Source organism: Cervus elaphus, chromosome 18 (genome assembly GCF_910594005.1).
Source record: "Cervus elaphus chromosome 18, mCerEla1.1, whole genome shotgun sequence".
NCBI lineage: Eukaryota > Metazoa > Chordata > Mammalia > Artiodactyla > Cervidae > Cervus > Cervus elaphus.
The window spans coordinates 78,602,051-78,622,449 of NC_057832.1; the positions used below are offsets into that span (position 1 = coordinate 78,602,051).

A 20,399-nucleotide genomic window follows, 5' to 3' on the forward strand; every position below is an offset into this window, starting at 1 on the left:
GGCTTGCTTCCTCTGTCTTGAAAATAAACTCCTCTTTGTGCTGCTGAGCAGAGGGGCCCTGGGGAGCTCTCGGGGTTCCTCAGGCTCACTTCCCACACCCCAGCCTTCTCCCGCCGCCGGTGCGGCCTGCGCCGCGTGGTGGTCAGGCTCTTGTTCTGTGCTACTCACTGATTTTTAAGCCAGCTCTTCTTTTTCCCATCTGTGTTTTCTGTTGCTCTTCCTGCACAACATTCTAATCTGGTTTTATAAACAGCCCTGCAGGCGCTGGTCTGACCCTAAAGAGGCTGTCTGATCTCGCCTCCCACCTTCAGGGTGGGAGTACATTTGACAACGGTCCTGTCTTTTGAAACTTTGCCAGGAGGTCACTCCCTCTGTGTCCCTTGGGAGAGGCATCAGTGGGCCCGTCTTTGCCAAGGGGTTCCTTCAGCTGTGGACCCCTCTCTTTGTCAACAGCTCCCCTGTTATGTGGCCAATCAGAAACATCATGTTGTCATCTGAATTTTAGTCTTTGCTTTGTAGAATTAAGCATTTACGTGTCCTTTCAGCATGAACTATTTTTTTTAAAAAACTTTTTATCTTGTGTTAGGGTATAGCCAATTAACAATGTCGTGATAGTTTCAGATGGACAGCAAAGGGACACAGCCACACAATGTATGTATCCATTCTCCCCCAAACCTTCTTCCCACCCAGCCTGCCACATAATGTTGAGCAGAGTTCTCTGTGCTCTACAGTAGGTCCTTGCTGGCTGTGCATTTTAAATAGAGCAGTGTCAGCATGAATTTACTGGACACCTGTGGACGAGAACCTCTGCTTTCCACCCTCCTGGATCTGTGCACTTCTCTGCAGGTCCAAAAGCCAGTATCAACATCCCCTGCCCTGTTCCCATCACAGGTTTTTAACTGGCTCCTAGGCTTCGAATTTTCCCCATTTTAGCAGTGTAGCTAATGTGAGTATTTAAAGATACATGTTTGCTCATTTCACTCACCTTCTTGAATGACCTTCTGAGGCTCCCTTTGTCCTAGGATAAAGTCTGCACTCCTAGGCACGTTGTGTCCAGCCTTCCTGCTCATCTCCAGCACCTCCAAAGTTAACTCACCGTTTGAGAACTCTCCACTCTTACCGTGAGCCTTTGTTTGGAGAGTGCTCCCTTCTTTTTGGCCCAGCTAATTCCTACCAGGGTTCAGGGGGTTACTTAGTCACTGCTTCATCCAAGAAGTTCTTTCTTCGTCCACTGGTTCTTTCTCTGCACCTGCCAGTCTGGCTTCAGTGACCCCCTCCACCTTTTCCACTTGTGTGTTACTCATCGTCAAAGCCTAGGTTGTAGTCCTTTTGAATCTCTGGCTCCTTGCAACATGTCTGATGCTGCAAAGAGTGAAGGAGTTGGTGCTGCCCTCAAAGGAGCTGTGCATGTGTAAAGGAAGAACACTGCTGGGCTGTGGACTCCCAAAACACAGCTGGCCCCACGGGGCTCTGGGCAGCGTTTGAGGCTGTGTTAGTGGTCTCCTTGTTCTCGGAGAGCATGACCTGGGGGTCAGTTCACACTTACCCACCTTGGTGCCTGGTGTAGAGGGTGGAGTGAGCCGGGGGCATCCTGGACGCCCAGGAGTGTAGGTAGATTGAGTAAGTGGAAGCTTGTTTCATGTGTCTTTTGACGACTGTCCTATCTTATGGATGTCATTAGTGCCCACACCAATTCCAAATGTGTTAATACCCACACCTTCCACATGTCATGCAAGTACTAGGCTCAGCCACATTCTCATTCCATAGCCTGTACACAGATTATTAAATAGAAGCATGAAAAGAATGCACATTATTTTTTAAAAAATGTTTTATTGAAGTACAGTTGATTTACAATGTTGTGTTAGTTTCAGGTGCCTTCTAATAAGCAGATTCTTGCCCCCATCCATGATCCACTGAGACCTACACTACCTGAGAATGTGTTTTTTTTTAAAAAACATTTTTTCCTCTGTGTTTATGTGTATATGTATTCATTTTAAATTTGTATTGGAGTGTAGTTTATTTACCATGTTAAGTTTCAGGTGTACAACAAAGTGACTCAATTATACATAAATCCATTCTTTTTTTAGATTCTTTTCCCATATATGTCATTACAGAGTATGGAGTAGAGTTCCCTGTGCTATATAGTAGGTTCTTATCAGTTACCTGTTTTATATGTAGTAATTACTGTATGTCAATCCCAATCTTCCAGTTTATCCCCCACCCCTACCGTTTTCTCCCGTTAACCATAAAATTGTTTTCTCTATCTCTGACTCTATTTATGTTTTGTAAATAAGTTCATTTGTACCATTTTAAAAGATTTTACATATAAGCAATTATCATATGTGTCCCTTCTCTGACTTCACTCAGTCTGACAATCTCTAGGTCCATTCATGTTGCTGCAAATGGCATTATTTTATTTTTAATAATAATATTATTTATTATTCTACTGTACATATGTGCCACATCTTTTTCTGTTCCTCAGTTGATGGACATTTAGGTTGCTTCCATGTCTTGACTATTGTAAATAGTGCAAAGGTGCCTGTATCTGTTCGAATTATGGTTTTCTAGCCATGTGCCCAGGAGTGGGATTGCTGGATCATATGGTAGTTTTATTTTTACTTTTTTAAGGAACCTCCATAGTGGTTGTACCAATTTACATTCCCACCAACAGTGTAGACGGGTTTCCTTTCCTCCAAACACTCCTTTGCATTTATTATTTGTAGATTTTTTTGATGGTGACTATTCAGACCAGTGTGAGGTGATATCTCATTATAGTTTCAATTTGCATCTCTAGTAATCAGTGATGGTGAACATCTTTCACGTGCCTGCTGGCCATCTGTGTGTCTTCTTTGGATAGATGTCTATTTAGATCTTCTGCCTATTTTCTGATTGTGTCATTTTGTTGTTGTTGTTACTGAGCTGCATTGAGCTGTCTGTGTTTTGGAGATTCTTTGTTGGTGACTTCATTTGCAAGTATTTTCTCCCATTCTGAGGGTTGTCTTTTCATTTTGTTTATGATTTTCTTCGCTGTGCAAAAGCTTTTAGGATTAATTTGGTCTCATTTGTTGTTTTTATTTTCATTACTCTAGGAAGTGAGTCAGAAGGAGAATCCTCATTCTTAAGTTCACACACAGTTTTTGCTTAGCAAGAACACACCATTGCATTTTTACCTACAACTTAGTTACCCTAGTTGGGCTCTCAAATGTGAAAGTATTTAAGGAGCATTTCTTTTTATTATTTTTAAAAACTTCTTATTTTTGGAAATTACACACATGTTCAGAAGTACAGATAATAATATACTGAACCCCATTTACCTACCATTCAGCTTCATTAACTTGGATAATTCATGTTTCATCTATAAGTTCCCCACCTCCCTCCATCCCTACTCAAATAGTTTTGAAGCAAATCATAGGCATTATATATTTTTGTTTATAAATATGGAAACATCCCTAAAAGATAAGGCTTTTTAAAAAACTAATTTTCCTTCATATGAATTCATGTAGAATATATTCTTTTGTGTCTGGATTTTCCCACTCTACATAAGTTTCATTCATATAATTGCAGTAAAAACTTTACTGCTTGTTAATGAAGAAAAATTGACTCTCCAAGAGCCATGTAGCCACTTGTGCACCTAAATATATTGTCAGTAATTGTGTAATATCAGTTCAGTCAGATCAGATTTATCAATCAGATTCAAATTTCCTCATTTATGTATCGTGGGTTGTTTGTTGGAGTTGGTTTGTTCCACTCAGGCTAAGGAAATACTTCTGATGATTGGAAGATTGCTTCCTGCCTGTTCAGAGAGCCTTATGTTAGGAATGACCATTTCTCTGGCATTTGTAGGAAGTGGCTGAACTTTGGTCAAACAGCTTAACATGTACGAAGCAGGTTTATGGGGAAGAGGATGGATGTGCCTCCCTGCCTTCTTGACTTAGGTAAAGCTGGGACTGGGATGTGCCAATGAGGCTGACCCTTCTGCCTGGCTTGTCATTTTCTCCTCCATTACAGAATTCTGCCTCCTACAAGGGAAGCATGGTGGCTTTGAGCAGCAAAGGAGAAGAAACTCTGTCTTGCTATACCCCCTGTCCTTCCAAGAGTTTGCGTCCTGGGACATGCCAGATGCCGGGCAAGGGCTGTCTGCCCAGGATAAGCCACTGAGTGTTTTAAAACAAGGTACTGTCATAGGATGGGGCATGGTTAGCTGATGGGTAGTTGACTGCTCTGCCCCCAGGAATTCCCCAGAGGTTCATGGAAAACATCTGAGAACAGAGAAGATGGTGCCTGAGTCAGTTCTGGTTCTCAGCAGGACCCACCTTGGTCAGATCTTAGGGAACCTCTGGTCTTGGATGGTCCGTTTTAAGGAAGTGGTGGGAGGCTGAGGAGGGCAAGAGTCAGGGGCCTAGCATTTTCTTTCATTTGAACCATGGCAGTGTTGGGGACTACCAAGAAGAGCTAGTCAGCAGCGAGGAGAGAGAACCCAAGTTTTACATCTGTTTCATTTATTCCAGGCTTCATTGCCAAGATAAGCAATGCTTTGTCAGCACTGCAAAATAAAATGCTCTTTTGGAGGCCCATGAAGCCGTACGGTGCCAAGGCGTCCAGCGACAAGGCGGGCAGTACGTGCCATGTGCCTGCAGCACTTCCTCTTGCTCTCCACAGCACTTTATGTTTTACAAAGTTTTTGTGGGGGAGTAGGGTGGGAATTAGTAGGAGTACAGTATATGGTAGAAGAGGAGATGGGCAAGGAAAAAGAGAAATGAGTAATTAAGTAAGAGCGACTTTCGCTTCCACTTTACTAAAGAGAGCTAGGAGCAGCTCAGATCTCTGGCTTGGAGGGTAAGAAGAGAGACTCATCAATGGGGCTTCAGCGAGTCCCAAACCAGTAGATAGATGCTTTTATTTCTGTAGCAAAAAATGTCAGTGTTGACAGAATTGGCAGTGAAGGCCCACTCTTAAGGCTTTCCCATCTAATGCCAGGGCTGCAGGCCTCCTCCTGATATTTGGGTGTGATTTTCAGCTGCCACCTAAGATTAGAACCGCTGCAGCCTTAACTGCATGCACTACAGGGAAGTGACAAGACAGGATGAGCTTTCTTATAATTTCCTTTCCCACTAGTCTACCCTGCAAGCTGGCCATTCTAGTCAGCCTGGGGTGGAGTAGGGAGGCTGGGTGGTTTAGGCGGGAGTAGGATGGGGGCCCGCTTCTGTGCCCTTAAACTCTAGAGCAGCCAGGACAGCCTTTCTATCCAGGCCAGGGCTGGTGAGGACCTAATTGGGTTTATAGGGTGGTTTTTTAGTATAACTGTTGAAATTTGACATCAGCAGAGGTGGTGCATTTATGTATTGCTATGCATCCCTCTATATGGAAGCTTTGGCTTATCAAATCTTGTTTTCAAATTCCCAGTGGGCTTAAATTACTAGACGCTTCTGACTATCTTAAAAAAGGAAGATTTTAAGGGGGAGGCTCAGGCATCCTGAAGAGGGTGTTGAGTGATCCAGCTGGGGTTCTAACCATTTCTCCAGGACAGGTAAAGAAGAATGGGGAAAGTGGCTATCTTGTGTTTGCCTAATGAAAATTATGCCAGTCCCTTGAAAAGCATGCATTTCATGTTAAAGGATACAAAAAAACATGCAGTGTATTGGAAATATATGAAAAATAATGCATTTTGGAATTTGTATGGCTCTGAAGCTTTGTAAAAGTCCTAACTGATGTTTGGTAATTTAGACGATAATTTAATAACTGCAAATGACTTTTTCAGGAAATTGATTAGACTTAATTAATGTTTAGTGAGTCATCAGGAAAAAGTCTGAGACAAAACTTGGCTTCCCTCTTTTCTGTCTCCCCATCCTTCCTTTCCTTCCCTCCTTCTTTCTTCCTTTAATAGTCTGGTTAGTGAAAAACACACAGGTGGTATTTAATACTCTTTATTTCTGAGTTGCACTATTGACTGTGCATCTGGAAGTGTCAATGAGAGAACAGAGGACAGTTCTCTATGAAAAGCCTGAGTTGCTTGCTGGCCCTAATTCTGGGGTAAGTCATGAGACCCGATGTGCTCTGCTGCATTCACAGCCACTCTGCTCTTAGAGAGGAATTTCCATCCCTTCATGGAGTTGCCCGAGCAGCAACAGACAGCCCTGAATGACGTCCTCCAGGCAGTCCTGTTGGATGAGGAATTACTGGTGGTCCTGGAACAAGTGGTAAGACTGGAGACACCTCAAGGCAGTGTCTCTGCCTGTTTTTCTGCACTAGATCTCTTGGGATAAGAGATCTTGAGCTGGGGTAAAATTGTGTTTGAAATTTCTTCACCTCCTTTTAATCCTACAGCTTCTTTTGTTCTTGGTTGCAGCCCCTTAGCTGTCTAACTGCAGAAAGGTAGCTGATGTGCAGAGCAGAAGGGTGTATTAGTTTCCTAGTGTTGCTGTGACAAATTGCCACAAACTGCAATGTATTTTCTTACAGTTCTGGAGGCCACAAGTCTAAAGTCAAGGTGTCATCAGGGTTTTGCTCCCCACAGACTCTAGGAGGGAATCCTTGTGTGCCTGCCCCAGCTGCTGGGGGACTCCTGGCATTCCTTTGCTTGTGGCCACATTGCTCAAGTCTCTGCTCTGTCTTCATGTGGCTGTCTATTTTTCTGTCTCTTAATGGACACCCACAACTGGATTTAGCGTCCACTCCAATCTAGGGTGATCCTGAGATTTATCTTAACTACATCTGCAAGAACTTCAAATAGGGTCTTATTGTGAAGCTCCAGGTGGACCTATATTTGGGGACCACTGTAAAGAAGCCGCCTGTGAATGCAGGAGACATAAGAGACACGGGTTTGAGCCCTGGGTTGGGAAGATCCCCTGGAGGGGGAGGGCATGGTAACTCACTCCAATATTACTACCTGGAGAATCCCATGAACAGAGGAGCCTGGTGGGCTACAGTCCATAGGGTCGCAGACATGACTGAAGTTACTTAGCATGTATGCATGCTCCAACTCACTCTGAGTGTTGTATGTTGTGAAGGTAGAGGCTGGGTTGTGCCCAGCTTGGCCTCTGGCTTTACATCTGTCTCTCTCTCCCACCCCCTACCAACCTTATCCCGCAGTGTGATGACATACTTAGCAGCCTGTCACCCTCACTGGTGACACTGGGGGAGCTGAAGCCGTCACAGCAGCACAACCTCACGACCTTCCTGCGGCTGGCGGGGTGCAGTGTGCAGGGCGAGTGTCTGGGCTCAGAGGATGTGGTTAACAACCAGAAACTCTTCTCTACAGCCTATTTCTTGGTCAGTGCGCTAGCAGGTATGGATCAAAAAAAAAAAAGGAAGAAATGCTCTTGCCTTGAAATTGCTTTGTTTACTGTGTGGGAGATTTGGTACATAAGGTTCCCACCTTTTCAAGCAGTGCAGGGAAGATAAGCAGGAGAGTTTACAGGACTGCCATGAAGTCATGGACTTGCTGCTAGCCTCCTCCACTCTTGGAGAGGACTTTCTTTCCTCTGCCAGGGAGGGCTGTCTGCAGGCATACCCTCTCACCCACACAGGAAACCACTTCCCCAGACAGCCTGTGATTCACACTTGAAAGCCACTGCCACTCAGCATTGCCAGGCATCATTTGGCAACTGCTATCTCCCCCAGTGTTTCAGTCCTTCTCATCCTCTTGTTCCTCTTTGCAAACTTATGGCCCTATCCTGAGTGCAGCATTGTGGCCGTGAGGGCAGGGAGGCTGCAAAGAGCATCCCAAAGCACTAGGATGCTGAGCCCAGCACCTTTACAACCTCCACACCCATCCTGGCCATCCAGTTATTAGTGCGCTGTGGAGCCTGCCCTACATTTCCATACCAACTCCCATCCAGAACGCAGCATGCCAGAGGGTCTGTGGTACCAGAACGAGGTCATCCTGTATGAGGAATTTATTTGTCTGCACTGGGTCTTTGTTGCAGCACATAAGATCTTTAGTTGAGGTGTGAGATCTTTAGTTCCCTGACCAGGAATTGAATCTGGGCCCCCTGCATTGGGAGTTTGGAGTCTTAGCCACTGGACCACCAGGGAAGTCCCGGAAGCTGGACTTTTACTTCTCAGAGAGGTAAGAGCTGACAAACTAGCCCAGTCTTAGTCCCTGCATCTTCTTCTCAAGGTGGATGTTGAGTATGTTGTATGTTTTTAGGAGTTTATTTCTTCTAGGTTGTCCAATGTTTTGGCATAAAATTATTCACAGTACTCTCTTATGATCTCTTGTATTTCTGGGCAATCAGCTACACTTTCATTTCTGATTTTATTTGAGGCATCTCTTTTTCTTGGCAAATCTAGCTAAATGTTTGTTAATTCATCTTTTCGAAGAACTAACTATTCATTTCATTGATTTTTTTTTTTTTAATCTATTAGTCTGTATTTAATTTTCACCTTGATCTTAGTGATGTCCTTCCCTCTACTAACTCTGGGTTTCATTTATTCCTTTTGAGGTATAAAGTTAGGTTTTTTGAGATTTTTTTCTTGTTTCCTGAGGTACCATTTATTGCTGTGAGCTCTCCTCTTAGAACTGCCTTTGCTACATCACATAAATTTTGATGTGCTGTATTTCCATTCGCCTAAAGGTATTTTTGAGCCATTCTTTCCTTATTGGTTTTTTTGTCTGGATGATCTAGCCATTGATAAAAGGGGAGTATTAAATAGTCCCCTACTATTATTGTATTGCTGTCCATTTTCTCTTTTTAGGCTTATTTTCTTATATATTTAGGTGCTTCTATGTGCATGCATGCATGTGTGCTCAGTTGTATTTGACTATTTTGCGAGCCCATGGACTATAGCCTGCCAACCTCCTCTTGTCCATGGGATTTTTCAGGCAAGAACACTGGAGTGGGTTGCCATTTCTCCAGGGGATCTTCCTGACCCAGGAATTGAACCTGCAGATTCTTTACCGCTGAGCCAAAAGGTGATGCTGTGCTGGATGTGTAAATATTTAAAGTGTTATATCCTCTTGTTGGCTTGACTCCTTTATCATTGCGTAGTGCTCTTCTTTGTCTCTTTTTACAGTATTAAAGTCTGTTTATGATATAAAGATGGCCTATTAACTCCAATTTTCTTTTGGTTTCCGTTTGCATGGACTATCTTTCCTTCCCTTTTGTTTTCAGTCTGTATATGTCCTCACATCTGAAATGAGTCTCCCACAGGCAGTATAATGGTTTTGTTTTTAATTTATCCATTCAGCAACTCTGTACTAAATTCTCCAATCAAAAGACAATTACATTTAAAGTGATTACTGACAGATATGTACTCATTGGCATTTTGTTAATTACTTAGTGGCTCTTTGGTAGTTCTTTTGTTCTTTTCTTCACTTGCTCTCCTCCTCTGTAATTTGATGACTTTCTGTAGTGATATGCTTAGATTCCTTTCTCATTTTTTTTGTGGTTACCATGAAGATTACATGCCAGCTTAGACTGTTATACATACTATGTTGGTAACAAGTTTAAACACATTCTAAGGCTATACATTTTATTCTCCTCTCCTGCCATTTTGTGGTTTTGATGTCACAAATCATATCTTTTTATCTTGCATATCCCTTAAGAAATTACTATATTTTTACTGCTTTTGTCATTTAATCTCATAATAGTTTTGTAGGTGATTAATTTACCCTTACCACATTAGATTATTATGAATTTTACTATATATTTACCTTTACCAGTGAGACAGACTTACTTTCATATGTTTTCTTATTAATAATTAGTACTCTTTCATTACAGCTTAAATAGGTTCCTTTAACTTTTCTTGTAAGGTTGGTCTAGTGGTGATGAATTCCTTCAGCTTTTGCTTGTCTGGAACGTTCTCTCTCCTTCAGTTCTGAATGACAACTTTATCAGGTAGAGTATTCTTGGTTGCAAGGTTTTTTTTTTTTTTCTTTCAGTACTTTCACTATATCATACCACACTCTCTTCTAGGATGCAAAGGTTCTACTGAAAAACCTAACCTGCTGATAGCCATATGGAGGGGTTCCCTTGTAATTGTTTTTCTCTCGCTGCTTTTTAAGATTCTCTCCTTGTCTTTATGTTTTGACATTTTAATGTGGTCTGGGTCTCCTGGATCTGAGTGTTTGTTTCCTTCCCTACATTAGGGGAGTTTTCAGCCCCTTTATTCTTCTTCTTCTGGTATCCCTACGGTGCAAATGTTGGTTTGCTAGATGACGTAGCATAGTTTCTTAAGCTGTGTTTGCAAAAAGATGCTGCACTGATTGGGTGAATTCCACTGCTTGTCTTTTGAGTTCAGTGATCTTTTCTTCCACTTCATCTAGTGTATGGTTGAAACCCACTAGTGTCTGTTTTGGTTCAGGTATTGTATTCTTCATTTCTATGACTTGACTTAATATTTGGTATTTTCCTGTATTTTCTGTTTCTTTGTTGAAGTTCTCACAGTGTTCATCCGTTCTTCTCCCAAGCTTGTTAAGCAGCTTTATGATCATACATTGAACCCTTTAGCAAGTAAATCACTTATATTCTTTTCCTTCAGGACCTTTTTTGAGATTTTTATCTTGCTCTGTTTGGAACATCTTTCTCTGTTTCTTCATTTTCCTTGATTTCCTGTGTTTGTTTCCAGCATAAGATAAAACAGTCACCTCTCAGAGTCTTGAGGGAGTGGTCTCTTGTAAGAAAGAACCTTGTTGTTCAACCTTGCCCTAGCGCTCTGTTGTTTCTCAAACCTCTGATTGTTCAAGCAGCTTATTTTTAGTGGCTCCCAACAGTTGAGGGTTTGTCAACACCTGTTAGTGTCCCAAAGAGGGGCTCAGTCAGCACCCAGATTCAGGCTGGTTAGAGGCCAGACCTTCAGGCAGCAGCTTTTAAAGTATATAAATATATATAGACCACAAGTGTAAATCCCACAAGCCAGAGAGCCCGGTGACCTGGAAATGTCATCTGGGTGGCAGGCACAAAAATCGCAAGTTCCTTTCCAGGAGATGTCAGCACCCTGGAATGAGGCAGATAGAGCACAAAGGGTGGAGTTCAAACCCTCCACCACAGGGAGAAGCTCGGGTTCTGAGTTCCCTCCTGAGTGTGGGTCGTGGCACCAGAAGTGCGGTTTACAGGGAGATTGTGCTTGGCCTCTCCTACCTGCTGTCGTGGGGTTTTCTTCCTAGTTCACCTGATGTGTAGGAGTTGCTCAGGCAGTTTCGGGTTTTTTCAGAGGAAACTCTTCCATGTGCTGCTGTAGATTCAGTCTGTCTGTGGGAGGTGGTGAGTTCTGGATCCTCCTATGGTGCTGTCTTGGACCTGCTTCCTTGACTTTGTTTAAAGCACTGCAGTTTCAGCATCTGGCTGGTCTCCTGGAACACTTTATCTACCATTCTGTGACCTTAAGCATGAACTTCCCAGGTCTCATCTGTTAAATACTTAGAATATGAAAGATCAAAAGTCATTTCAATTCCAGAAACAATTGAAGAAGCCTCTACTGTGTTTCAGGCATTGCCAGATGCTGAGGTATAAGAAAAATCTATATCCCCACCCTCAAGGGAATTAATCAAGGGAAGTAAAGTAGTAAAATCAGATGGTAGGCTTCTCATGTGGTGCTAGTGGTAAAGAACCTGCCTGCCAGTGTGGGAAACCTAAGAGACTTGGGTTCACTCCTTGGGTCAGGAAGATCCCCTGGAGAAGGGTATGGCAACCCACTCCAGTATTGTTGCCTGGAGAATCCCATGGACAGAGGAGCCTGGCGGGCTACAGTCCACAGGGTTGCAAGGAATTGGGCACGAGAGCACAAGTGCTGAGTTGCTTCAGTCAAACTCTGCAAAGCAGATGCTCTTTCTTCATCCCCATGTCCTCAGCCAGGCTCAGGGTAGGAAATGACCACTGAGTAACATGGAAATAAAGTATTTCCAGGAATAAGGGATGATAATGATTACAGGGGACTCAGGAGTCACCTGAAGGGTGAGGAGATGGAAACACGACCAGGTGAGAGGACCGTGACAGTAGCTCAGCCGGGACGTCATGTTCCAGGTGACTGTGTTCCTGCCCTTCACAGCTGTGGGGATCTTTCCACAAGGCAAGGCTACAAGAATTTACCATCTTCATCTTCTGGACTTGGAATCAGGGCCTCCTTGAGGATTTGTTGAAATGGTGGAGCCTCTCTGGAGATGAAAGCACACACAACCTTTAAATGCAGTGTAGGGGGTTCACTGGTAGGATGGTATCTTCAGGGCTGCCCCATCTTCCCAGCAGCCTTCCTTTCTTGGGAACAAGCCATGTTTCATTGTCCTCTGCTGGGTTCCAGCCTAAGCAGCACACTGCCCTTTATAAATAAGGCTGCTAATTAACACAGGAGGTGGAGTTCATGAGTGTTCCCTGGGCCAGCTGATAGAGCAGATGACTCTTCTCTTTTGTCTTTTCAGCTCAAATGTTGTATCCCAAGGCATTGGGTCCTTTCAGCAATCTCATCTGTTCTATCCTGGGAGGTATTTAAAACCAGTTTGGAATAACACTGATCTGGATTCCCTGTTCCCGGGGCTGGGAAGGACCCTTCTGGTGCAGTCCCCAGGCTCACGCAGCTCTGTGTCAACCCTCTCTGAGAGTCGCCAGCGCCCTTGTGCTGAGCTAGTGCTGAGCTAGTGCTGGGCTGGGGGCCTGCACAATCCTGGGTTCAGGAGCTCCGCTGTGCCAGCCCTTCAAAATAGGTTGAAATAGGCTACATTTTCCCCCCACCAAATGACTAGTGACCTACGTATTATCCTTTATAATTTATTTAGTTATCTGACATAGGCTAAGAAAAAACAAAAAAAAACCCCATATCTATAGTACTCAAATGAGGAAACATGCTAGGAGAGGTAAACCAAAGATCACTCCCCACATATTTAGTGGGGTGAAACATAGCTCCTTCTCACTGAATCCCAGGTTCTTTCTACGTTTCCATGCTGACTCACTTTTCCCTGAGTCTGTATAGTTCTTTCTGATTGGAGAATTACATGCAAGAAATATCCTCTGGTGAACACAGAGCTGGTTACCTGGTCCCTACATCTATTTTGTAAAAGACTGTGCTGCTTGTGTAGCCCCCTTTGTTCATTTATTCTACAATGACTGAGCATATCCGGCTGGCAGAGGACATCTAAGTTAGGTACAACCCAGGGTTTGGCTCTGCTTCTGTGGATGCTTTCTTTGGACAGTGACTGGTTCTCTTTTTCTCCTGCAGAAATGCCAGATAATGCAGCAGCTTTGCTGGGCACTTGCTGTAAGCTCCAGATTATCCCTGCACTGTGCCACCTGGTAAGGACCCTCCCCGAGGGAACCTGGGGTGGCTAGGAACAGGGAAATGAGGGGGATCGAATGCCCAGCAGCTGATAAAACTTGTTAGGCTTTCTCATCCACAGTAGCCCTTCAAGATAGGTTAAAACAGATACTACTAACCGCACATTCTTTTACACCCTGCCTACGTCACACACCACGTAGGAAGACCAAAGCTCAGAGGGAAAGGAATTATTTGGAGAGCTTGCTAGCAGGGCTAGGACTCGAACCTTGTCTTTGTACTCCATGTCTCATGATTTTGGCACTTCTTGGAGAGAATTTTGGCCAAGGCTTGTTGCACTGTTGCAGGGAAGGGGCCTGACACCATATTATTTGCCATGCCAGTTCTATGGCTGGACCAGTCTGATTCAGCATTGAATTCTACAGGGAGGTATTCAAGAGGACTGCTTTGTCTCAGGGAGACGTTTCATTTTCTCTTAGGAATATCATTAGCTTCATGCCCTTGGGAAATGTCATGGCAAGAGTAAGAGTTAAGTAATGATGAGCTTAGCCCTGAGAGTCAAGGTTAAGTTTTCCTTTTTAAATTACAAATTGGGTCATTATTTGAGGCCTGGTTCCTAAGGGCTGATGCCAGCATGCTGTTTAGACCCAAAGAACTAAAGCCTGGAGCTCTGCACCCAGGTCTGTAAAGCAGGTGTTAGGGTAGACTACGTACATAGGACCCTGCAGTTTGTTACTCATCTGCCCTGGGAACCTGTCAGCATGGTGGTTACTGCCTTTGGTGCATCTTTGTGTAGCAGAGACCTGTGAAAACCGCAGCAAGGCATCATTCCAAGGAGCAGTTTAGATGTCATTCACACTGAAAACAGATCCTCACCACCCAGGGGAATGCTGTGTTCTTGTACTTTGACCACAAAAACTGAACTACTTGAAAATGAACCAGCATGAGATTGTCCTGCAGCCAGCTGAGGGTAAACGCTGATGGTGCAGTTTGGTTATGGAAATGATATATATCATTATCTAATTGTCTGCAACGACAGTAGCTCTGCTTTCATAGCTTAGCTCCCTGTCATAGCAGCTGAATATTTAGTTATTTCCTAGGTCAGCCCTTACCATGTATTACAAAGCCATCAACTGCATTCAGGAAGTAGATACAAAAAGAAAATACTACCAAGACCACATTAGCTAACTCCCTCTCCCAACCAACTCGCACTTCGTCGTCATCTTCCCTGCAGGTCTGCTCTAGGATTTGGCCCCACATCACATTCACCAGAACTCGGCTGCTGGTGTTCTAGGAGGAGCTCTTAGGATGCACGTGGAGTTCTAGCACAGCTGGTGTTCTACTTTGGTGTAGAACTATCCACCCACAGAGTCATTTGTTTACCTTTGTGGGGCTGCTGAATATAAACAAATAACTTTTCTTTAAAGACCTTCCTGAGTGTCTTCATATAATCTCCCCTAGATATCGTAATAACATTTCTTAAGACAGCAAGGCTCCTGCCGCCTGAGGGAACTTGGGTATCTTGTATTTCTTATAGGGATTTACTTAGAGCAAGGTACAAAAATCTACCTGCATTCCTGTCTTGTCTGGTGGCCAGAGTAAGTTTGAGAAGCTTTCTGAAAGGCTTTTGAAAGAACGGTGTCAAATACACTCACACCTTTGCAAACTGGTGGAAGAAATGGTAAGAAGGTGAGTTTTTATAATCATCTAGAGAGAATGTTAATTTCACACCTCCACTCCTTCAGGTGTGACTGTAGTCTCTTTTATACCTAGAAGTGCCTCTGGGTGCCTGGGGTGGGCAGATGTTCAGAGAGGCAGGCGGGTTTTGCTGGGCACTTTTCCACCAGACCCAGGACACAGCCCAATGTGCTGTTGGCAGGCTTCAGCCTTCACCAGTGGAGCTTATTCTTATGTCACCAGATGTGGTCATGCTTACATAAGAGCAGACCAGATCCACTCTCTGGGCCACATGGTAAGGGAAGCCTCTGGTTACACTGGGTGAATCTACAAGGTGTATGGATTTTTAAGGCTGGTTTTGGTAACAGACACACAAGTACGTTTATATGCAAATGAGTGCCGTCCTTTGGCTGTGGGGGCAAGCTGCATATTTCTTTTAGTAAGGCTGTCAGTGCTCAGGACAGTCTGGAATTCTTTTGGATTCCTTCAGATTCAGTTAAAATTCACGCATACTTTATAAGGCTTACTTCTTTAAAAATTTTACTCTCATTACTAATTTGATCAGGTTCTGAGTGCCTGTTTAAAATTCATATCTACTGGCAAATTTGTAATTACTACAGACTAAAAACAAATGTATCAGAGGCACTGCTCAAGACCCTAAAAGCAAAAGTTCCAATGTTCTGAGCAGTTGCGATTAGAGCAGCGTCTGATGTGACTTCTCTGAAGAAGCGAGGGTCTGGGTTCCAGGTGGGGTATAAGGTGAGCATGCTGGACAAGGTCCCTGTTCTTCTGGGCAACTTAGGTTTTAATACACAGAGCAAACAGGGAAATAGCAAGAAGATAATGTCAGATACAGTAAGTATATGAAGACAATAAGATAATATAATAGTGGTCGGGAGGTGGGAGTAGTGAGTGTATCGATGGAGAGAGGAGTAGGAAAGACCCATTATGTGGCATTTCAGCTTACAACTCAAGAGATGAGAAGGAAAGCTCTATGGGAACTCTGGAGGAAGGATATCACAGGTGGAAGGAAGAGGAAGGTTGAGGCAGAGAGCATCGGTAAATAAACTATGGTACCTACCTTTGAGGAGTTTATGCAAATATACATAAGAAATTCTAACACTTGAATTACAGTAAAAAAACAAACTTTACACACTGTGTATGAGAAAGTTACAGTCTGACCTTTCTAATCTACTGGAGTTAATGGATCCAATAGAAGGTAGAGTCCAGAGAGCAGGTGTTCAGTCAGAGGACTACTTGGACAGTAGGAGATCAAACCAGTCAACCTTAAAGGAAATCAACCCTGAATATTCACTAGAAGGACTGACACTGAAGCTCCAATACTTTGGCCACCTGATGCAAAGAACTGACTCATTGGAAAAGACCCTGACGCTGGGAAGGATTGAAGGCAGGAGGAGAAGGGGACGACAGAGAACGAGATGGTTGGATGGCATCACCGACTCGATGGACATGAGTTTGAACAACGCCGGGACTTGGTGATGGACAGAGAAGCCTGGCGTGCTGCAGTCCATGGGGCTGCAAAGAGTCGGACATAACTGAGTGAACAACAGACGACTCCAGGCAAAGTGGATAAAGTCAGGCCTGTGGTCCTTGCCTGAGTCAAATATATCCTGTTACAGCTCAAGGGTTTTCCCTGTTCTACTTGGAGAATTTAAACAACTTAACTAGTTTTCTCCCCCATAATTAGCTAGAAGTGCTAATGTTATTATCCGATGATGACTTTCTATAATGTTTTTTGGTGAATTTATTTACATTTATCATTTTAGCTCTGTGCTCTGTCTCATGATGGTGTGTCTGATCTTGAAGACCCAGCTTTGGCTCCTCTGAAAGATAGAGAAAAGTTTGGGATCGTGCAGCGTCTGTTTGCTGCAGCTGACATTAACCTGGAGAGAATGCAATCATCCGTGAAAGCTGCCAGCAGGGAGGACCCTAACGTCTTACCACTGATACTTTACATCAGCCTGAATGGACTCTGTGCTTTGGGCAGAGCACAGTAACAGTGTCATGTGCGGATTACAGGTACAGGCATACCTCATTTTATTGCACTTCACAGACAATGCTTTTTTAACAAATTGAAGGTCTGTGACAACCCTGCATTGAGCAAGTCTATTGGCACTGTTTTCCCAATAGCATTTACTCACTTGTGTCTGTCACACTGTGGTAACTCTCCCAATATTTGAGACTTTTTCATTATTATATGTATCATGGTGATCTGTATCTTTGATGTTACTATTGCAAAAAGATTACAGCTTGACTTGCGGAAGGCTCTGATGATGGTTAGCATTTTTTAGCAATAAAATATTTTTAAGGTATATATATAGTTTAGGCATAATGCTATTGTACACATTAATAGACTATAAGATAGTATAAAAATAAGTTTTATATGCACTGAGAAACCAACAAATTTGTGTGATTTGCTTTACTGTGGTGGTCTGGAACCAAATCTGCAGTATCTGAGGTCTGCCTCTGCGTGTTATCAGCTAAGGCTGGCTATTTTTCAGCATCATTCAAATACTGCCTTTGGGGCTTAGGTCACCATGGTAAATAATCAAGTAGATGAATTTATCTAATAGTTTAAGAAGTGGTGGCTTTTTGCATTACAAATCACCTTGAATTCAGCTACCAGTACTCTGTATAGGGTTTTCCATGGGAGGCCCTCCTGTGCTGCTAACCCAGTGTCTGAATTACAGATCCCAGCACCCAGCTGGAGGAGGGTGGAGCATTCTAAGCCAGAGTACTCAGACCTTTTCTCGGAAGAAAAAAAATAGGTCCATCTATCACTTTATTTTTCCCACTTTCTGTTAAACAAAAATAGATGAGGCTGACACTTGGATCCAGAAATTCATTTTAAATTATGAATGCTGTGGGGAGGCAATTTCTCTTCATAGAAGGCTACATTTTGAATGTGCTGTATGCTATGCAGTGACTGAAAAATGAACTGTAAATGCCACTAGAGAACATAGTCTTCTGCTAAACAAAATTATGCTAAAAAACAACCCAACCGCAGGACACACTTCTCCTTAGGGCCTAGTATATGTGCATTTTATTTATTTGACTTTGCCCGGCTTTGATCAATGTACCAATCCTATTGTCTAGAGCAGTGTGCTGATTTTGCATGCATGTTGGATGTTTAATTTGTAAAATGCTACATATTGTATCAAAGGAACTTTGAACTGTGTATATTTTTCTTGTTTGTTCTGTTTTCATATCCTTCCACTATAAATAGCCTGAACTGTCTCCTGAGTGCGCCTAATGCCAATGCTAATGTCCTCTGGGGACCTGAAGCTACTCTGCTTTCCCTTGGCAAAAAGTCACTGAGACCTACTGCTAGAAACCGACTTACTTTAGGGGCAGGAGGCAATGGGGATGAGGGCTAGCAGCTGAACATGCTGTTACTCACCACCTGTTTTTTATCTCAACATCACCTACTTATTCCCTTCCTCTGCTTCAGATTTTAATGAACATTAATAAGCAAGAAATGAAGAAAATAACCCTTTCATCACCTCTATTAAAAATCAGACTAAATCATGTAGCTATTATGCAAATATTTAAGATATGTAAGAAAGAAAGAGTTGTACACTGTGGTGGCAACAACATAAAAAATAAGCACCTTATACACAAATTGGAAAGGAATATGCAAAAGTCGAGAAAGTTGTGCTGAGATGGTGGTACTAGACCTACCTGTCTTTTTTTTTCTGCTTTTCTGAAATAAAATGAGTGTAAAGAACATACTGCAGAGAGAATGTGTGATATGAATCTACTTGCATGAAAAACAGATATCCATGTATCTCAGTGCCTGGGAAATCTCATTTAAGAGGTCACAAGAAACCCAACAGTGTCTGCTTTGAGGAAAGGATTTAGAGGTTGGGACAAGAGGGATTGGTCAGGGGGATGGGGTGGGGTGGTTCATCTTTCTGTTAGAATTTTGTATGCATTATCCTGAGTTAAAAAAATACCAAAACCCCCCAAACATTAAAAACTAGAGACAGACTTAAGACAGAAAGAAAAGAAGCCATCCAAGCAAGTGCTAAAAGTCTGGGTTACATTAAACAGCAACTGAGGCAGTGTCTTCCCACAATGGCCCTAAGATTGGCCAGTAATCCTGTTGGACTGTGTTGTAAACATTAGCAATTTAAAAAGATGTAGGCATATGCTGCTACAGCAGATTCCCACTGGGATGTGGTGGATGAGGTAGTGCTGGGCTCCAGGGAGGGTGAGATAGGTTCTTCTAACTAACTGGTATCCTCACCATTAAACATCATCATTAACTTTAAATATACCTTTATTTACTGCTTGAGATTCAGAACCATCCTTCTTTTAGTAATTAGATTTGGAATCAAGTCTTAGTATCCCAGAACACCTAGAAAACAGATAATAAATATAGTAGTATTTCCTAGAACAGAACAGCCACCTTAACTCTATTTCCACAACTACTTCTGTTTCATAAATGGGAATAGGAAGAAATGCTGACACAATTAGTGTGGTGTGGTGTGGCCCAAAAATGGCCCATAAAAGGTGTTCATGACCTAATAAATCCCTAGAACCTGGCAAAAAGGGTGTTTTTAAGGTACTGCACCTTGAAATGGACAGATGACCCTGGATTATCTGGGTGGACCCTTACAGAACCAGAAGAGTTAGTGAGAGATGGAGTTGGTCAAAGAAAATGCAGGAAAAATGAGGCATGAGAAGAATTCAGTGCTGCTGCTGGCTCTCAAGATAGAGGAGGCCGGTTCAAGGACAAGAGAGTAGTTGTTCAGCCAGCCAGCAAGGAAGTGCGGACTTCGATCCTACAGCTGCATGGACCTGGAGACCACCACCAATCTGCAAGAGCCTGGATGCACATTCTCCTCTGGACCTGCAGGTAAGAGCCAGGGCAGGGCCTGGGAGACAACTTCGCTTTAGCCTCATGAGACTTGTTCATGAGACTTGTGTTGAGTTTTGGACCTACAGAACTGAGATGATAAATTTGCGTTGTAAGCTGCTAAGTCTGTAGTAATTTGTTATTGCAGTGATAGAAAACCAACAGGTAGTATAAGATGGAAGAGTGAGTCACAGTTGGACCCTTGAACAACATGGGTTTGAACTGCACCAGTCCACTTATATGGACACCCAACTGTGTTTATTAAGGGAATGATGACTTTACGTAAAACCTAATTTTGGGGGAACATAAGTGAAATACTCTGAAATAAAACACAATGTTTTCTTGGATCAGTACCCCAAGGCCAAAGAAATAAAGCAAACACATGCAAATGGGACCCAATTAAACTTTAAACCTTTTGTACAACAAAGGAAATCATCAATGAAACAAAAAGGCAGCCAATGGAATGGGAGAAAATATTTGCAAATGATGCTCCTGACAAGTGGTTAGTATTCAAACTATACACACAGCTCATATGACTCAATTATTGAAAAAATCCCACAAAAAATGGACAGAAGACTTGAATAGATATTTTCCTAAATAAGACATACAGATGGCAAACAGGCACATGAAAAGATAA

General features: G+C 42.9%; 1 protein-coding gene across 5 annotated transcripts in view; it reads left to right on the forward strand.

Moving 5' to 3' along the window:
- Nucleotides 1-18,637, forward strand: part of GSDME (gasdermin E) — a 106,473-nt gene extending 87,836 nt beyond the window's left edge. For all 5 annotated transcript variants that reach the window (XM_043872419.1, XM_043872418.1, XM_043872415.1 and 2 more), the window contains 5 exons: nucleotides 4,009-4,173; nucleotides 6,070-6,197; nucleotides 7,090-7,285; nucleotides 13,150-13,223; nucleotides 16,668-18,637. In XM_043872419.1, the coding sequence (XP_043728354.1) occupies nucleotides 4,009-4,173; nucleotides 6,070-6,197; nucleotides 7,090-7,285; nucleotides 13,150-13,223; nucleotides 16,668-16,898 (794 nt within the window). In that variant the 3' untranslated portion in view covers nucleotides 16,899-18,637. The remainder of the gene's footprint in view (nucleotides 1-4,008; nucleotides 4,174-6,069; nucleotides 6,198-7,089; nucleotides 7,286-13,149; nucleotides 13,224-16,667) is intronic.
- Nucleotides 18,638-20,399: the final 1,762 nt, after the last annotated feature.